The following is a 14,090-nucleotide window of genomic DNA, read 5'->3' on the forward strand; positions in this document are numbered from 1 at the left end:
TCATATGCCTGGTCTACAGAGAGCTTGCCAGTACAGATTTCAAAGCTACACAGAGAAACCCTGTCTTGAAAAACCAAACCAAACAAACAAAATTAGATTTTTAAGACTAGCGTGTAATCCCTCATTCCGGGAGGCCGAGGTAGGAGGATTTCCGAGAGTTCAAGCCCAGCCTGGAGTACGTAGTATATATTCCTGGTCAGCCAGAGTGACAGAGTCAGAGCGAGTTTCAAATGAAACAGAACAAACACATTTAATTAATGAGATCTAAGTCAGTCATCAGCGGAGATCCAGGGGCAGTTCGGGAAACCTCTGCGCTCACTGTGCTCTCTCCTCGCCTTTCAGGAGCCCTTTTCAGCTCTATAACCTTGACATTTTCTCCCTGATCCTCTCAGTCTTCTCGTGTCCCTCCCACAACCCGCTTCCCGGCGGCTTCGAGCCACAGATAGACCCACCCTCCCGGAGCCCATCTCCGCCCGGAAGTCGTTGATTGGCAGGTCCTCAGAGGACGCCCACCGCGTCCGCCGAGCGGAGGGTCCGCCTCGGTTCCTCCCTGTAGGCCGCCCAAGTTTGTTTTGGCGTCAGACGCGCGCGGTAATGACGTCACGACGCTGACGCGAGAGAATGGCGGCGGCGTCCGTGGCCTGGGCCGGGAGACGGTGGGCTGAGCCGCCGAGACTCCGAAGAGCCCGCCGGCCGCGCGAGGTGAGGCCTTCCGGCTCGGGGCTTCGGCCTGACCGGCGGCGTGAGGGGCTGACGAGCTCGGCCGCGGCGTGGGCTTGGCGCTGCCGGGCCGCCGCAGTGCAACTCCGAGCCCTCGGCCCCTGTGCACTGGGGCCTTCGGGCTGGGGAGCGGGCCGGGCCGTGGCTACCCACGGTCGCCTGGCGTGGCCTCAAAACCTGCTGCGGCCTTGGGCCCGATGGACGTGGTCAGCTGCCCTGGCTGTGGCTCAGCCGTCCCGCACCCAGCGCGGGTCAGATTGATCTAACCTTGTGTGCGGCGCCTGCTCTACATCCTGCCTTTGCCAGTAAACGCCAGGGTCCTGCGGGGGCCACCGATCTCCTTCCATGTACTGGCTGGAAAACGGGCCAGAGTCCAGCTGGGTCGCTTGCACGGCAAACCTGTCATACTTCCAAGGAGCGCCCCATCCCCGCCCTGTCTCCCGTGAAGTTGCTGTAGTGATAATTCCCACCTGAAAAATCACTAGTTGTAACCGCCTCCCTAGTCACTGTAGGGAAAAACTGACCCTTCTAGGCTGCGGCATTCAGAGCTTATCATCATTTGCTGAGGCCTAGCCCTACAGTCAGCTTTCGGGCGCTGCGCTGCTTTTCTGGAGTGCATTGCTGAGGCATGCGAGCCTCCTGTTAGCTCCGTGATTCCATACCCTTGAGGTTCAGATAAGCTGCTTTCTCGGTTTAGGAACTTCTTCCTTTCATTCCACCCTCACCCACCAGTATAGGAAATTTACATGTGTCCTTAAAAATCTACCAGGGACGTCTCTTCCTTCTCCCTTGCTTGCACATAGCAGTAGTGTTTGATTAAGGCTTATAGTACTGGCTTGAATAGATTAAGCTGTACGGTGGAGCATCTGTCATAGCCAGCAGCTGAGACAGTCACAGCAAACACCTATCTTTGTGTGATAGGTGCTGCTTCTTCCTCTTCAACCTTAATGACCTAAAAATCTTTGGAGTAATTTTCCAAGATTCAATTCAAGAGTTGCCGGGCGGCGTCTTTAATCCCACCCAGCACTCGGGAGGCAGAGGCAGGCGGATCTCTGAGTTCGAGGCCAGCCTGGTCTACAAGAGCTAGTTCCAGGACAGGCACAAAGCTACAGAGAAACCCTCGAAAAACAAAACAAAACAAAAATTCAAGAGTTTCATTTTTAGTAGAAATGGTGGGATACAGCGGAGTGGTGGTGGCGCACACCTTTAATCCCAGCACTAGGGAGGCAGAGGCGGCAGGCGGATCCTGTTGAATTCGAGGTCAGTCTGATCTACAGAGTGAATTCCTGGACAGCTAGGGCTGTTTCACAGAGAAACTCGGTCTCAAAAGAATTTTTTTTTTTTAATTAAAAAGGTAGGATACACTTCTAATCCCATTTATGAGATGGAGGTAGGGTGACAGTAAAGGCCAGAATAGGTTACACAGTATGTTTAGAACCACAAGGCTCTGTCTCGCAAACAAAATACCCCAAAGCCCAGATAGGGTGGGCATACCTGTGATCACTTGCACGCTGCAGGCAGAAGCAGGGGGATGCCCAGAAGTTGAAAGAATCCAATACGACTTCCGGAGGCTCTCGTGGGAATTTCTTTCACTCTGTTTTTTTGTTGTTGATGATGATGGTGATGGAGACTGTACACGGGCCTGTACTCTTAGCACTTAGACGATATGTAAGCTACTTGGTCAGTTTACCGTTTGAGTTCGGAAGTTGTGTGGTAACTTACGTAACCCCAGCATCTAAGAAACTGAAGGAGGATGACCATGGGTATGAGGCTACCCCAGACTGTATTGAGTATCAATCAGCCAGGGCTACAGAGTGAGACCCTGTCTCACAAAACAAAACAAAAATAGGAAGCAGGATATGAGATAGAGACTTGTATTTTTTTTTTAATTTATTATGTATTCAGTGTTCTGCCTGCATGTATGCCTGCAGGCCAGAAAGGGGTACCAGGTCTCATTATGGATGGTTGTAAACCACCATGTGGGTGCTGGGAATTGAACTCAGGACCTCTGGAAGAGCAGCCAGTGCTCTTAACTGCTGAGCCATCTCTCCAATCCTAAGACCTGTGTTTTTAAAGTTGTTTTTAAGTCTTCTTCCCCATGTATAGGAATTGTTCCCAGGATGTTTTGCATTCTACCAAATGAGCTGTGTCCCCATTTCAGAAATCTATATTTTAAAAAACAACAAATGCAGGTCATGGCGGTGCATATCAGTAATCCCAGCTTTCTGGATACTGAGGCAGGAGGATCGCTGTGAGTTTAAGGTCAGTCTTGCTTAATAGTGAGTTCCCTAGACCATCTTGGGCTATAGAGTGAGACACTGTCTTGGTTGTGGTGGCACATGCTGGTAGGATTTGCTGAAGGAGGCAGAGGCAGGAGGATTATGAGTTCGATGCCAGCCTGGGCTACACATTAAAAAAGAAAAGAAAAGAAAATGAAAAAAGCCAAAGCTAAAGACATTACTGTACTTCCTTGGATGAAGATTTTGTGTTATTGCTTCAGAAGCTACGGCCTTGTAGACTCTTGTTATGGATTCGTTGCCTCGATCTTGGAAAATTTTGAAAGACCTAAATTAGATTATTGGCCTTTTTTGTTTGTTTTCTTCAAGGCAGGGTTTCTCTGTGTAGCACTGGCTGTCCTGGGCTGGTCTCGAGCTCACAAAGATCCACTTGCCTCTGCCTCCCGAGTGCTGGGATTAAGGCATGCACCACCACTGCCCAGCTCTGTTACTGGCTTTTTAGCATCCTGAGAGTCTCTGAGTTCTATTTCTCCATATCCAAGGTAGGAAAGTCATGTTACTTCATTAAATCTCCTTAGAGTGCAGATGGGTGATATAGTCTGTATGAAATGCTGAGTACACTTGAAATTTTCTTTTTTTTTTTTTTTTTGGTTTTTCGAGACAGGGTTTCTCTGTGGTTTTGGAGCCTGTCCTGGAACTAGCTCTTATAGACCAGGCTGGTCTCGAACTCACAGAGATTCGCCTGCCTCTGCCTCCCAAGTGCTGGGATTAAAGGCGTGCGCCACCACCGCCCGGCTACACTTGAAATTTTCTACATGGAACCAATTTACTAATGTCCATAGTGTCTTTCATCTTTTTTTTTTTTCCTTCCAGTGTTGGGTATTAAACCCAGGCCCTATGCATACTAATCAAACATATGCCAATTACATACTCTACGCTACTGAGCTACAACCCCTAGCTCCGGAAATTTTCATCTTTCTGTGTTTCTTTGCCTTTTTTCGTGTGTGTGTGTGTGTGTGTGTGTAAGTGATGGTTCTGGGTTGTAACGCAGGTTGTTAGTCTTGGAAGCAGGTGCCTTCCCCCACTGAGCTCTCTTGCCAGCCCCATTGTAGTTGATGTCTTTGTTTTGTTTTTCCCTAATACTAAGTGTTGGACCTAGTCAAGAACTCTAGCAGTGAGGCATAACCCCAGCCCTCTTTTTCACTTTTGATTTTGAGATAGGGTTTTACCAAGTTGCCGAGGCTGGTCTTGAACTTACTCTGTAGCTAAGACAGGTCTTCGGATTTTCCTGCCTCAGCTTCCTGAGTAACTTGGATTATGGGCCTTTCTCACCAGACCCAGAAAATGTCATCTTTTAAAGTTGTTCTTCGTATTGAGCTGCGTGTAGGAGGGTGCCTTGTGCTTTGTGGTTTCTTCAAGGTCACTTCTAGGCAACTGAGAGCTCTGGTAACACTTCTCACCAGATAGATACAGTTGGCCACTCCCCTAGAAGGTCATTAGGATCTAACTCGCTAGGGGATGTTTGCTGCTAAGTAAGCGAGTTCTCTAGATCTAATTGTAATCCTGTGCTTAAATTGTATAAATGAGCCAGGGAAAGTGCAGCCTTCAGGGAGCTTGTTTGCCTCTGACAGTGAGCTGTACTTTCACATCTCTGATTTTCTTGTCACTTGCCACAGAGTACCCTTGAGCTCCGAGTGCCTGTGGAATTTGAAATAGATGCGGAGGTATTGTGTCAGAGTCACAGGTCATGGTTAGATGGGTGAGAATTTGGTTTGGCCTATTATGTGGCTTTGTAAGCATGAGCACGTTATGTGCGCAGCTCTGACCTTCCTCGGCACTTAAACAGCTGTGTGATGATGCGATCATGCTGTACGCAGCTGAAGCCATTGACCTTACACTTGAGTGTAGCTGAGAGCAGCTGTCTGCATTGGTCCAGAGCATTGCACAGGAGTGTCCTTCTCTGTATATCTGAGAAGTAAAACTCTAGAAAGAGGGAAGCAATCCCGGTTATTGAGCTTCCCTTCCAGAAATCTTAGTATTGGCTAGGTCATCACGGAACTAATTTTTGATACAGCCTTGCATTGTCAGGGTATTAGATGTTAAGGTAATGAAAATGTGATGTTTTCATTTGCTGTAAGGAAATTATCTGAGAGACTTTTTTAGCCTTTCAAGGAATCATACGAATGATGGTCAGCTGGGTTTAGTGACACACACCTTTAATCCCAGCACAGGAGAGACAGAGGCAGGTAGGTCTCTGTAGGTTCAAGGCCAGCCTGGTCTACATAGTGAGTTCCATAACAATCAGAGCTATATACATGGTGAGAACCAGTCTCAGGAAAAAAAAAAAAAAAAAAAGCACTGTCCAGGGTATAAATTCCTCGAGAGCAAAGACTATACCTTACTTTTTATCACTGCCCTAAAAAGTTTCTAGTTCGAAGCAGGATATCAGTAAATATTTGTGGGTTAGAAGGGAGAACTTGGTGAATTACTAGATCTGTATTTCTGATGGTGGGAGGTCTTAGATTTGGGGATCATCACAAAGTGGGAAAACGAAACCTTGGAAGTCTCGTTCTCAGCAAGAGGGGGTCATTGTCTACCAGCTGTTACCGTGAGGACAGTGTTCAGCTGTAGTCCTTGAAAAGTGGGGTCCCAAGATACTATAGCCCAAGAAACCATAGCTGGGCATGGTGGTGTATGATTGTGGTGTCAACTCCTTAGGGGACTGAGGCAGAGGTATTGCTTGAGCTTAGGAGTTTAAGACCAGCAAGGGCAATATAAACCCCCATCTCAAAAATAAATAAGAAACAGAGTAAGTAAAAACTATAGCAATTGTGGCAGCACAATGTCCCAGCGTTCAGGAGCCAGAGGCAGGTAGATCCTTGAGTTTGAGGCCAGCCTGGTCTACAGAGTGAGTTCCAGGACAGCCAGGGCTACATAGAGAAATCCTATGTCTAAAACACAAAGAAAAATATAGTAACAATCATTAATGATATTAAAAGTTAAAAGCCAGGCATGGTTATACACATCTGTGATCTCAGCACTTGGGAGACAGAGGCAGGAGGATTACATGTTTCTACCTAAGCTAAGTAGGGAGACCCTATTTTAGAACAACAGAAAATGCCCCATAAAAGTTAAAATATAAGAGAAAGTGACACATAAGTGCTTTTTAGGAACAAATGCTGGTTTACCTTCTGATTTAAAATTTTTTTATTTTTTTTTAAATATTTATTTATCATGTATACAATATTCTGTGTTTATGGCCAGAAGAGGGCACCAGACCCCATTACAGATGGTTGTGAGCCACCATGTGGTTGCCGGAAATTGAACTCAGGACCTTCGGAAAAGCAGGCAATGCTCTTTTTTTTTTTTTAATATTTATTTATTCATTATGTATACAATATTCTGTCTGTGTTATGCCTGCAGGCCAGAAGAGGGCACCAGACCCCATTACAGATGGTTGTGAGCCACCATGTGGTTGCTGGGAATTGAACTCAGGACCTTTGGAAGAGCAGGCAATGCTCTTAACCTCTGAGCCATCTCTCCAGCCCTGATTTAAAATTTTTTGAATTAAAAAAACTTTATGGGATACCAGGCCAGGCTGTGGGCATTCATGCCTTTAATCCCAACACTTAGGAGACAGAGGCAGGCAGATCTCTGTGAGTTTGAGACCAATCTGGTCTACAAAGCAAGTTTCATGACAGCCAGAGCTGTTATACAAAGAAACCCTTCTTGAAAAAAAAATCAAGCCGGGCGGTGGTGGCGCACGCCTTTTAATCCCAGCACTTGGGAGGCAGAGGCAGGCAGATCTCTGTGAGTTCGAGACCAGCCTGGTCTACAAGAGCTAGTTCCAGGACAGGCTCCAAAACCACAGAGAAACCCTGTCTCGAGAAAAAAACAAACAAACCAAAAAAAAAAAAAAAAAAAAAACAAAGAGTCTAGAAAGATGGTTAAGAACCCTGGGTGCTCTTCCAGAGAATTTACGTTTGATTCCCAGCAACCACATGGCAGGCGGATCTCTGTGAGTTCGAGGCGAGCCTGGTCTACAGAGTGACTGTTGCACTGAGAAACCCTGTCTCGAAAAAACCAAAGAGAAAAATTATTTTCTGTGTATGTGTTTGTGTGTGTGTGCACCTACACGTGGAGGCCTAAGGTAAATGTCAGATGTCTTCTCTATCATTCACTTATTTTTTTAAAAAGTTTTTTAGAGGGCTGGGGAAATGGCTCAGTGGTTAAGAGCACTGACTGCTCTTCCAGAGGTCCTGAGTTCAATTCCCAGCAACCACATGGTGGCTCACAGCCATCTATAATGAGACCCAGCGCCCCCTTCTGGCATTCAGGCACACATGGAAGGATGTTGTACACATAATAAATAAATAAATCTTTAAAAAAAAAAGTTTTTTAGATTTATTTATTTTCATTTTATATGCATGAGTGTTTTGCCTGCATGTGTGTCTGTGGAGGTTAGAAGAGAGCATAGGATCTCCTGGAACCAGAGTTAGAGGTGGTTGTGAGCCACCATGTGAGTGAGAATTGCTGACCAGTGATCTCCAGGAACCCTCCTGCCTCCCTTGCCTCAGAGTGTTGGGATGACATTCCTGTGCCACAATGCCCAGCTTTTTACATGGGGGCTGGGTGTACAAACTCAGATCCTCATGGGTTTACCAGCTCAGCCATCCCCCAAATCTTATTTTCCAGTTTAAAAAGAAATTACTTTCTCTGTGCTGGGTTTGAATCCAGAGCTCTCACATGCTAGGCACGAACTCTGACACTAGCTATATTTCCAGGCCCGAGTTTATCATCATGTTAAAGAATGCTATCATGAATTTTCTCACACACCTTATTAGTAGCAGGCTTTCTTGGACTGCCAGCCCCCAATCATGATACAGAAATGACACAGAGACTTCTTATTAGTTATGAATGCTCTACCTTAGTTTATGCTCATTTCTAGCTAACTTTGTTTTTCCCCCCTCCCCCCCAAGACAGTGTTTCTCTAAGTAACAGTCTTGACTGTTCTGGAACTCATTTTGTAGACCAGGCTGGCCTTGAACTCTCTGAGATCTGTCTGTGTCTGCCTCCCAAGTGCTAGGATCGATCAAAGACGTGTGCTGCCACCACCGACTGGCCTCTAGCTAGCTCTTATAACTTAATTTAACCTGTTTCTCTTCACCTACGTTTGCCTTGCGCCTTTCTTACCTTTATTTCTTTCTATATGTCCTATTTTCATGCCTCTTCCCTATCTGTCTGGCCCTGGGAACGTTCTCTCTGCAGCCTAGATTCCTCCCCCTACTTATTCTGTCTGCCTACCAGCCCCACCTATCCCTCCTCTGCCTAGCTAATGGCTGTCCACGCATCTTTACCTCTTAAACAAATGCAGCATAAACAAAAGTAATGCATCTTTACATAGTTAAAGTAATATTCCACAGCACATATCTGTACTCTTCTGAAAGTAGTTTTGTAGCATTGCTTCTGGAAGTGGAATTGCTGCAACAGTCTCGCTGTTATAGAAACACAGTGAGTTCAAGGTCAATTAAGGCTACACAGCAAGTCTGTCTAAAAGAGAAGACAAACAAAAGAAAGCTGTGAGCCCCATGACAGAAAAGGGCTCAGCAGAGGTGTGGAGTGAGCAAACTGTTCAGGCTTTGACCTGGTGAGGTCAAATTCTGCTGGGCCCAGATACTTCTGAAGTCTTGACTGTGTGAAGAAGAGATCCTTGGATGGAGAACCGGGAGACCGGAGTCCATGCTTGAGCACAATTTGAGTGGCTTTGGACAATTCTCACTTCCTCTCTTGGCTCGTCTTTTCTGTAGTGTCAGGGACGTGCTCACTCCATCTGGCACCATCCAGCATGCTTGGGCTTTCCCGGAGGAGTGGCTGGTATCAGTGTGGGAGCTGAAGGTGCAGCACGGACCCTGGAGAACGGATTAATTTCTGTGTTAGCTTTGTGACCTGCTATAACATTTCCTGAGGCTTCTTTCTCGCTCATCCTGTCTACCCCAGTACCCATGCTGGCACATACACAAGAAAGCTCAAGCAGGTTCTCAGCAGGTTCTTGCCAGTCAGCACCATTTTCCCTGTGTCACTTTGGGAGAAGTTAGTAGATGTGGTGGAGCTGAGCATCCAGAGGCAGAGACAGGTAAATTTCTGAGTTTGAAGCCTTCCAGGTTAGTCAGAGCTTCATAGTGAAGCCCTATCTCAAAAAACAAAACACAAGCCGGGCGTGGTGGCGCACGCCTTTAATCCCAGCACTTGGGAGGCAGAGGCAGGCGGATCTCTGTGAGTTCGAGACCAGCCTGGTCTACAAGAGCTAGTTCCAGGACAGGCTCCAAAACCACAGAGAAACCCTGTCTCGAAAAACCAAAAAAAAAACAACAACAAAAAAAAAAAAAAAAAAAAAAAAAAAACACAGCTGTGGCTGGAGTTTGGAGTTGCTCGGATCATCTGGAGGATGTCACTTATGTCCCCTAGCTTGCTGGCTTTCTTTCTAGCTGCACCTTCCCCATTTCAGTCCTTATTTGGAACGGTAGAGTACTGATAGCAGCCCGCCTGAGTGTTTCTAACGGGAGAAACATGGTGCTTCACTGCTGACTTAAGGTCTTTGTGCAGGCTTTGTTTGAAGTGAAGTCAGTGTTTTTCCTTTTCTTTTTTCTTTTTTCAAGGTTTTTCGAGACAGGGTTTCTCTGTAGCTTTGGAGCCTGTCCTGGAACTTGCTCTGTACACCAGGCTGGCCTTGACAAACTCACAGGGATCCGCCTGCCTCTGCCTCCCGAGTGCTGGGATTAAAGGCGTGCGCCACCACTGCCCAGCCTTGGCACCTGCACTTATGTGCACATCCCTCCCCCATAATTAAAAACAAAAATCTAAAAAGGACTATATTGGAACATGCCTCTATCCTTTATTCCTGCCTTTATCCTATAGGTGTTTGATACCTAGTGACACTGTGCCAAGATTTCTGGTCTCCAGTTCACTGGGTTAGATTTTAGCCATGTGGAAACTGGGCAAATATGAGACTGTGGAGCAGGATAGCTGCCAAAGAGAAAGCTGTAGAGCCCATGCAGGAAAGTGAAGTAAGGACCGACTCAAGGTAGCTTTGCTGTTGTAGGGTCCACCTCTATAAGAAGATAACGGTTAGGAAGCTCTCCATGGAGACCTGGAGATACAGCTTTCTGAGTTCTTATGGATGCTGCTGCTGGAGGAGGTCTCCAACACTCTACATCCCTGTTTCAAAAGAGATGAGTCAGAAAGATGAGGAGTGATTTTAACACTTAGGAAATATAAGACTTCAGCGAGGAGGGTCAGGAAGAATAAAGAGGAAATAAAGGACCCAACAGATGTGCCTGGTGAACGTCTTGCCCTCTGTTTGAAGAACACACGATCGTGTGCTTGAAGAACACACGATCCAGGAAAATGTAAGCCAAGGCCATAGAGATCAGCCATGGTCTTTTTCCTAGACCCTCCCCTCAGAATGAGATTGTGGTCTGAGTTTTTTTTTTTTTTTTGGTTTTTTTCAAGACAGGGTTTCTCTGTGGTTTTGGAGCCTGTCCTGGAACTAACTCTTGTAGACCAGGCTGGTCTTGAACTCACAGAGATCCGCCTGCCTCTGCCTCCCGAGTGCTGGGATTAAAGGCGTGCGCCACCAACGCCCAGCCTGAGTTGTTTTTATTTTGTTTTGAGACAGGGTCTCTGTAACCCTACTCTGTCTCAGAAGTTGCTGTGTAACTTAGCCTGGTATTGAATTTAAGATAATCCTCCTGCCTCAACCTCTTAAAATTTGAAATCACAGGCGTGAGTTGCTACTTTGTCTGGCTTCTGTACTCTGTCTAATGTCTCTTTATTTTCATTTTATTTAAATTTTTTAATGTGAGTGGGTGTTTTGTCTATATGTATGTCTATGTACCATGTGTGTGCCTGGTGCCATTAAAGGCTAGAAGAGAAGAGGACATCAGATCTGCTGGAACTGGGGTTACAAACAATTGTGAGCTGCCGTATGAGTGCCGAGAATTGAACTTGGATCCTCTGGAAAAGCAACCAGTTTTCTTTCTTTTCTTTTCTTTTCTTTTCTTTTCTTTTCTTTCTTTCTTTTTTTTTTTTTTGTGGCAGGGTTTCTCTGTAACTTTGGAGCTGTCCTGGAACTCACTTGGTAGACCAGGCTGGCCTCGAACTCATGGAGATCTGTCTGTTTCTGCCTCCCAAGTGCTGGGATTAAAGGTGTGCACCGCCACCACCGTGTTCTTAAACTGCTGAGCCATCTTTCCATCCCCTACTCTTTTTTTTTTTTTTTTTTTTTTTTTTTTGTTTTTCGAGACAGGGTTTCTCTGTAGCTTTGGAGCCTGTTCTGGAACTAGCTCTTGTAGACCAGGCTGGGCTCGAACTCACAGAGATCCACCTGCCTCTGCCTCCCGAGTGCTGGGATTAAAGGCGTGCGCCACCATCGCCCGGCACCATCCCCTACTCTTAACTTCTTAAGATGTCAACAACACCCCTTTGCAGGGTATTGTGTCAGTCAATTGTGTTAGTTTGTTTTGAGACAGAGTCTCATTATGTAAAGTTGGATGGCCCAGAAGAATTGTTTTGTAGTCCAGACTGGCCTTAAACTTGCATGGTATTCCTACTTCTGCCTCCAGAGTCTAGAATTACAGATATGCACCACAATATCTGACTTCATTCTTAATTAGACTGCATTATCAAGGTGACAGGAAGAGGGAGGATGACTGCTGTCCTTCAGGGGTATCCCTGACTATACTGACTTACCCTCTCTTTTGTTTGCATAGGTGTAGACGGGGCACTGCCTACAGAGCAGGTCCTGCCAGCCTCACTGGAGAGGATGCCCCCGTGTCCGTGATGGGCTGTGGGACAAGCAAGGTCCTTCCTGAGCCACCCAAGGATGTCCAGCTGGATCTGGTCAAGAAAGTAGAGCCCTTTAGTGGCACCAAGACTGATGTATACAAGCACTTCATCACAGAGGTAGATAGTGTTGGCCCTCTCAAAGCTGCCAGTCAGCATGCACCTCCATGCCCTGGTGTTCCCACTACTGGTTACACAGAACCTCCTTCAGAACCACCACGCAGGGTCAGGGTGGCCAAGTATAGAGCCAAGTTTGACCCACGTGTGACAGCTAAGTATGACATCAAGGCCCTGATTGGTCGAGGCAGCTTTAGCCGAGTGGTACGAGTGGAGCACCGGGCAACCCGACAGCCATATGCTATCAAGATGATCGAGACCAAGTACCGAGAAGGGCGGGAGGTGTGTGAGTCCGAGCTCCGAGTGCTGCGCCGGGTGCGCCATGCCAACATCATTCAGCTGGTGGAAGTTTTTGAGACACAGGAGCGTGTATACATGGTGATGGAGCTGGCCACTGGTGGTGAACTCTTTGACCGGATAATTGCCAAAGGTTCTTTCACTGAGCGGGATGCCACAAGAGTGCTGCAAATGGTACTGGATGGTGTCCGATATCTGCATGCCCTGGGCATCACACACCGAGACCTCAAGCCTGAGAATCTCCTCTACTACCACCCAGGCACTGACTCCAAGATCATTATCACTGACTTTGGTTTGGCCAGTGCCCGAAAGAAAGGTGATGATTGCCTGATGAAAACCACCTGTGGCACACCTGAATACATTGCTCCTGAGGTCCTGGTTCGAAAACCCTACACCAATTCCGTGGATATGTGGGCACTGGGTGTCATTGCCTACATCCTACTCAGTGGCACCATGCCCTTTGAGGATGACAACCGCACCCGGCTTTACCGGCAGATCCTCAGGGGCAAATACAGTTATTTGGGGGAGGTGAGTATGTCTTGCTTCTGTTCCAGGGATATTAGAGAGGCCCCTCTGTGGGAAGGTATTAACTCCTGGTCAGAGGGATCTGTTTGACCAGGCAGATAGTGTAGAAACAACAGAGACTAGTAAAGTGTCCACGTTTGGTTTCTCCTAAATGTAAGTCTTGAGGTGAGGACCTGAGAGCAGAAAGCTTATGTGGGAGGTGGTTCAGTAAAGACAGGAGAAAGTGATGCAGGAAAGAAGTAAGTCTAATGAACAAGTACATTTAGAAGTGGATTGACTAGTCTGCTCTACATATCAAGTTACAGACCAGCCATTGCTGTGTAGTGAGACCCTGGCTTAAACAAAACAAAACAGGTGGGCTGGGACTGGGGAAATGGCTCAGCTAGTTACATGCTTGCCATGTAAGCACAAGGACCTGAGTTCTGATCCTCAGAACCCATGGAAAAGAGATGTAGTGTCATGTGCTTGTCATCTGAGTACTGGGGAGCCAGTGATGGCAGGGTCATCCAGCCAATTGCTGAGTACTTGATTCAGTGAGATACCCTGTCTCAAAAATAGGGTAGGGAATAATAAAGGAAATCACCCTCTGGCCTCATCACATATGTGCATGTGTACCTGTACACACACACACACAAACGCATGCACACCCAGACACCACACAGAGAAGTGAACTGCCACTGTGGGCTACCACTGTGGGGTACTAGAACTTAGTCCCACTCCCAACCTTGTGAATAATTATGTGGAATGTGTCACAAAAATGTATCACCAAAGAGCAAGCGTGTGTGGTTAATTAGTCTCTACCCTATGAGTTAAGGATTTCTTTTGGGGGAGGTGGGGGCGGAGAGATGGCACCATGGTTCAGAGTGTGTGTGTGTGTGTGTGTGTGTGTGTGTGTGTGTGTGTGTATATATATATATATATTTTTTTTTCCCCCAAGACAGGCTTTCTCTGTGTTGCTTTGGAGCCTGCCCTGGAACTAGCTCTTGTAGACCAGGCTGGCCTCGAACTCACAGAGATCTGCCTGCCTCTGCCTGGGATTAAAGGCATGTGCCACTGGTGACTGCCTGGCTGTGTGTATTGTTCTTGTGGAGACCCTGAGTTTAGTTCCCAGTCCCATGTTGGTTAGCTCTTAACCACTGAGCCATCACTCCAGCCCTTATCTCTATTTCTTATCTCTATTCAGTTTCCTATCTCTGTTCAGTTTTGCCAGACAACGAGGACCCATGTATGCTCTTCATTTGATTTAGGATGTTAGAAGTTAGTTTACTTTTGTTTTGAGACAGAGTCTCATATAACCTCACACTCAATATATAACCACTGCCTTAAACGTTTAATCTTCCTGCCTGCTGGGAT

General features: G+C 46.7%; 1 protein-coding gene across 1 annotated transcript in view; it reads left to right on the plus strand.

Annotated features, from left to right (window-relative positions):
* The first annotated feature begins 533 nt into the window (after window positions 1-533).
* Window positions 534-14,090, plus strand: part of Pskh1 (protein serine kinase H1) — a 30,364-nt gene continuing 16,807 nt past the window's right edge. Inside the window, exons 1-2 of the mRNA XM_057754426.1 lie at window positions 534-702; window positions 11,726-12,740. Coding sequence (XP_057610409.1) covers window positions 11,796-12,740 — 945 coding nt within the window. The 5' untranslated portion in view covers window positions 534-702; window positions 11,726-11,795. The remainder of the gene's footprint in view (window positions 703-11,725; window positions 12,741-14,090) is intronic.

Source organism: Chionomys nivalis, chromosome 21, assembly GCF_950005125.1.
Source record: "Chionomys nivalis chromosome 21, mChiNiv1.1, whole genome shotgun sequence".
In the NCBI taxonomy this organism is placed as follows: Eukaryota; Metazoa; Chordata; class Mammalia; order Rodentia; family Cricetidae; genus Chionomys; species Chionomys nivalis.